This window comes from Penaeus chinensis, chromosome 11 (assembly GCF_019202785.1).
Source record: "Penaeus chinensis breed Huanghai No. 1 chromosome 11, ASM1920278v2, whole genome shotgun sequence".
Lineage (NCBI taxonomy): Eukaryota > Metazoa > Arthropoda > Malacostraca > Decapoda > Penaeidae > Penaeus > Penaeus chinensis.
Window position 1 is genome coordinate 10,322,467 of NC_061829.1, and position 5,000 is coordinate 10,327,466.

The window sequence follows — 5,000 nt, forward strand, 5'->3', positions numbered from 1 at the left end:
TATATATATATTAAATGCACATACAAAATAGGAGTTCACAACTTCTCCTTGTTCCTACTGTTAACCTTTCCTCAAGTGACCTGCGGTCCCACACGTGTCCTAAGAGCTCCGTCGGATATTACGGGAATTTCCTACTTAATTCGCTGGAACGCTTTCGAATCATTCAGTCTTGGCTGAAAGCTACCAAGGTTTCCTTCTCCTGTAACCAAAGCATCATGTCTGGGCGTGGAAAGGGCGGCAAGGTGAAGGGGAAGTCCAAGTCCCGCTCCAGCAAGGCCGGCCTTCAGTTTCCTGTAGGAAGGATTCACCGCCTTCTGCGTAAGGGAAACTACTCCGAACGTGTGGGTGCTGGTGCGCCCGTGTACATGGCTGCTGTCATGGAATACCTCGCTGCTGAAATCCTGGAATTGGCAGGAAATGCCGCCCGTGACAACAAGAAGAGCCGCATCGTGCCCCGTCACCTGCAGCTGGCCGTCCGTAACGACGAAGAACTCAACAAGCTGCTGTCCGGCGTGACTATTGCCCAGGGCGGCGTCCTGCCCAACATCCAGGCTGTGCTCCTGCCCAAGAAGGCGGAAAAGTAGATGGCTCCTTCGGCTGCCTCTTTCAATATCTTCGGCTCCTTTTGGACTATGCAGAATTATGTATACGCAGAACCTTACTAATTGAATTATACATTTTATTATTGTACATAATAAAAAACTATATACAGTCAATAACAGGTATTTTAATATATTTTCATATAAGCAGTAATCATTTCCACATTCTTTAAAACAATAGTCCCACGGTACTTATGTGAACTATATTCCAGATATACGTTTCGTTTGTTAAAAAGACAGTGTATAATATATAATCACATAATTACCACTAACTACGTACGATAATAATGGCTTCACAACTCACATCATTGTCATAACTCACTTCATTCACAACCCACATCTCCCTTCCCCCTTTACATTCACTAGCGGGAGTCTTGAACAGACTTCATTTTTAGACGCTCCGAACGTCGAGGTTCAACAGGCACAGATGGGGCGGAAGATCCTGGTGCGTCATCTTCCAAATCTGTTGAGTTTCTAATCTTGAGCTGTGTAGGGTGCAAGAAACGTCGATTGCGCCACAGTATACGGCCACTTGGCAGCCTGATGTGATAATCACGAGATTTGCCAATACCCATAACAGTGCCGACCTTATCCCAACGCTTGGATGTGGGATCCTGGATTCGCACCTGTGCCCCAATCTCTAACTTGGAAAGGGAGTGGGCACGCTTGTCATAGCGGGTCTTCACGTCCTTGGCCCGTACTGCGGCACGACGGTCGCAGTCCTCAGCCTTGGTCTGCCACTCCTTCATGAAGGCACTAGAGTGGGCAGGCACACAGGAGCGAAGGGGCATGCCAAACTGAATCTGAGCAGGAGATCGACCAGTGAAGTTTGGGGTGTTACGTAACTCCAGTAATCCTCTGTCAAACTCCTCACTGTCAATATTTCCGTTGGGTGCTGTCTTCATGATCAGATACTTGACTTTCTTCACAGCAGCCTCTGCATGCCCATTGGACTGTGGGTAATGGGGGCTTGACATAGCATGACGTACTCCCCATCGCTGAAGAAAGGTTGCAAATTCCCGGCTGGAGAACTGAGTTTCGCCATCAGTGCGCAGGCAAACTGGCACACCCAGATCACGAAACATATGCCGGAAGAATCTGATCGTCGAAGCACTTGTTGCATTAGTTCCACATGGGAGGACAACAGGCCATCCGGAGAGTCGGTCAGCATACACCAAGAAGTGTTTTCCAGCAACACTAAAAAAGTCTGCCGACACAGACATAAATGGTCTTGTGGGTTTGTCATCCAACATCAGTGGCTCTTGTTGCTGACTAGGCTGTAGGCGCTGGCATGGCTCACAGGCACGAACAGTGTTTACAATGTCTGCATTAATGCCTGGCCAAAAGACTGTCTGCTGTGCACGACGCTTTGTTGCTTCCACGCCACAGTGGCTTTCATGCAGGCGAGCTAGGGTGCTACGACGTAAAGAAACAGGGACAACCACTCTAGGTCCATACAGCACCAAGTCACCATCATTGTACAACTCATTGCGAATCTTCCAGTACGGACGCAGGGCACTTGGTAGATTGTAGCGATCCTTGGGGAACCCTGACTTCACATGATGAAGCAGCTCCTCATAAGAAGCATCTATAGAGGCAGCTGTACGCAATTCTTCCATGAAGAGATCCTCTTGTTCATCTATGGCTTCTGATGCTTTATTAGACTGAACAGCCTGCAGAGCTACAATCTTGACGGAAGTGTCCATTTCAGCATTGAAGGCACCATCCTCCACCGTTGGGCAACTCACAGGTGACCGGGAAAGGGCATCAGGGATGCACAACTCCTTACCTACACGCCACATTGCGGTAGGTAAGAAGGTAGGAAGATGACGCACCAGGATCTTCCGCCCCATCTGTGTCTGTTGAACCTCGACGTTCGGAGCGTCTAAAGTTGAAGTCTGTTCAAGACTCCCGCTAGTGAACGTAAAGGGGGAAGGGAGATGTGGGTTGTGAATGAAGTGAGTTATGACAATGATGTGAGTTGTGATGCCATTATTATCGTACGTAGTTAGTGATAATTATGTGATTATATATTATACACTGTCTTTTGTATGATATGTTCTACCATGTGAAATATAGAACATTATGTTTAGTTTATAATATGTGTAGCATATCACCTATTGTAAGAGTCAGACTCTGTATGATTTATAGTGTACAACATTTTAGATTGTCTCTGTAGTCACACGTCTGGCAGTAGACAGTCGCAGACGGAGCTTGGCGTGTGAGGCAGAGGAACAGGAAGAGTTCCGTATTTATTTTGTCAGAGCTGATCGCAAATGAACCTACTTTAGATTTCATCGGTGTTTTCTTCACCCTCAAGCATCATGGAGAAACACCAAGCAAACGTAGAAGACGAACAAGGAGACGTAGGGATTAGGCCAGCTGGTTGGACTTAAGCAGGGTTGTTGACCAAACGCAATGTAAACAACAAATGCATTGGAGGAAGCCTAGAGTCACCAGCATGGTCGAGGTCAAATGCCATTGTTATAATTAACTTTTTTTTTCATAATTATAATTATAAGACAATTAACGTACGGGTTTAATATGCGTAGGTCAGCTACAAGAACTTTATATATATTTCTCAGAATCAGTCATCCATGCTCACAGAGCATATGTAAGTCTGGAATTTGTAAAACCAATCATTTTTTGCCACTTATGAATATAGATAGAAGAAAATCCAAGTCGGCGTGTGAATTGTTCTAACTTTTTTCCCACAATGACATTGTAGATTTTTGTCTAGTTATACACCCGACCTTTAAGTGAAGCTAATCAATATTATTGAAGGAGAATAGTAGTTTTTAGCAGTTTTTGTAGCATCATCAGATGTAGAGGCTGGTATCGGATGTTGTACTGGAAATAAACAAATATATAGGAAAATCTGACATGTTTCAGTTGTCGGATATTTGTCGGTTGCTTACATTAAACAAACGAAACGTATATCTGGAATATAGTTCACATAAGTACTGTGGTACTATTGTTTTAAAGAATGTGGAAATTATTACTACTTATATGAAAATATATTAATATACCTGTTATTGACTGTATATAGTTTTTTATTATGTACAATAATAAAATGTATAATTCAATTAGTAAGGTTCTGCGTATACATAATTCTGCATAGTCCAAAAGGAGCCGAAGATATTGAAAGAGGCAGCCGAAGGAGCCATCTACTTTTCCGCCTTCTTGGGCAGGAGCACAGCCTGGATGTTGGGCAGGACGCCGCCCTGGGCAATGGTCACGCCAGACAGCAACTTGTTGAGCTCTTCGTCGTTACGGACGGCCAGCTGCAGGTGACGGGGCACGATGCGGCTCTTCTTGTTGTCACGGGCGGCATTTCCTGCCAATTCCAGAATTTCAGCAGCGAGGTATTCCATGACAGCAGCCATGTACACGGGTGCACCAGCGCCCACACGTTCGGAGTAGTTTCCCTTACGCAGAAGGCGGTGAATCCTTCCTACAGGAAACTGAAGGCCAGCCTTGCTGGAGCGGGACTTGGACTTCCCCTTCACCTTGCCGCCCTTTCCACGCCCAGACATGATGCTTTGGTTACAGGAGAAGGAAACCTTGGTAGCTTTCAGCCAAGACTGAATGATTCGAAAGCGTTCCAGCGAATTAAGTAGGGAATTCCCGTAATATCCGACGGAGCTCTTAGGACACGTGTGGGACCGCAGGTCACTTGAGGAAAGGTTAACAGTAGGAACAAGGAGAGGTTGTGAACTCCTATTTTGTATTTGCATTTAATATATATATATATATATATATATATACAAAATATAAATACATATATATATATGTATTTATATTTTCTACATATATATATATATATATATATATATATATATATATACAAAATATAAATACATATATATATGTATTTATATTTTCTATATATGTATATATACAATATATAAATACATATATATATGTATTTATATTTTCTATATATATATATATACAAAATATAAATACATATATATATGTATTTATATTTTCTATATATATATATATATATATATATATATATATATATACGCTCATACAAACACATACGCACATATTCATAATATATATATATTTAAACAAGTATATGTATATATGTGTGCATATATTTAATCAATATAACCAGGTGGCTTCCGAAACTGTTGTCTCGCTTTCAATAAATCTAGTTTTACATTGTGGGATTTTCTACCATAGTATCAACACGGTTGAGTGTTTTCACCATTCATACATATGTAAGTATATATATGTGTGTCTGAGTTTTCCGTATGAATATGTATGTATATAAATATTATGATGGTGTATTAACAATATATGTATGTATACATATATGTATGATTATATATATAACCATATTTGAATTATCTACACATTAATAATATGATATGTATCACACATAATATA

At 41.8% G+C, this 5,000-nt stretch overlaps 2 protein-coding genes across 2 annotated transcripts; one reads left to right on the top strand and one right to left on the bottom strand.

Annotated features, from left to right (window-relative positions):
• Window positions 1–209: 209 nt before the first annotated feature.
• Window positions 210–584, top strand: LOC125030837 (histone H2A-like). Its single transcript, XM_047621147.1, has one exon. It carries the CDS (start codon window positions 216–218, stop codon window positions 582–584), a length of 369 nt encoding a protein of 122 aa, XP_047477103.1. The 5' UTR covers window positions 210–215.
• Window positions 585–3,766: 3,182 nt separating this feature from the next.
• LOC125030836 (histone H2A-like) lies at window positions 3,767–4,141 on the bottom strand. The gene has a single exon (XM_047621146.1). The coding sequence runs from the start codon at window positions 4,133–4,135 to the stop codon at window positions 3,767–3,769; it is 369 nt and encodes a 122-aa protein (XP_047477102.1). The 5' UTR covers window positions 4,136–4,141.
• Window positions 4,142–5,000: the final 859 nt, after the last annotated feature.

What these genes read in the sequence shown, in the direction of transcription:
- LOC125030837 (XM_047621147.1), top strand. Translation starts at nt 216, where the DNA reads ATGTCTGGGCGTGGAAAGGGCGGCAAGGTGAAGGGGAAGTCCAAGTCC.
- LOC125030836 (XM_047621146.1), bottom strand. Translation starts at nt 4,135, where the DNA reads ATGTCTGGGCGTGGAAAGGGCGGCAAGGTGAAGGGGAAGTCCAAGTCC.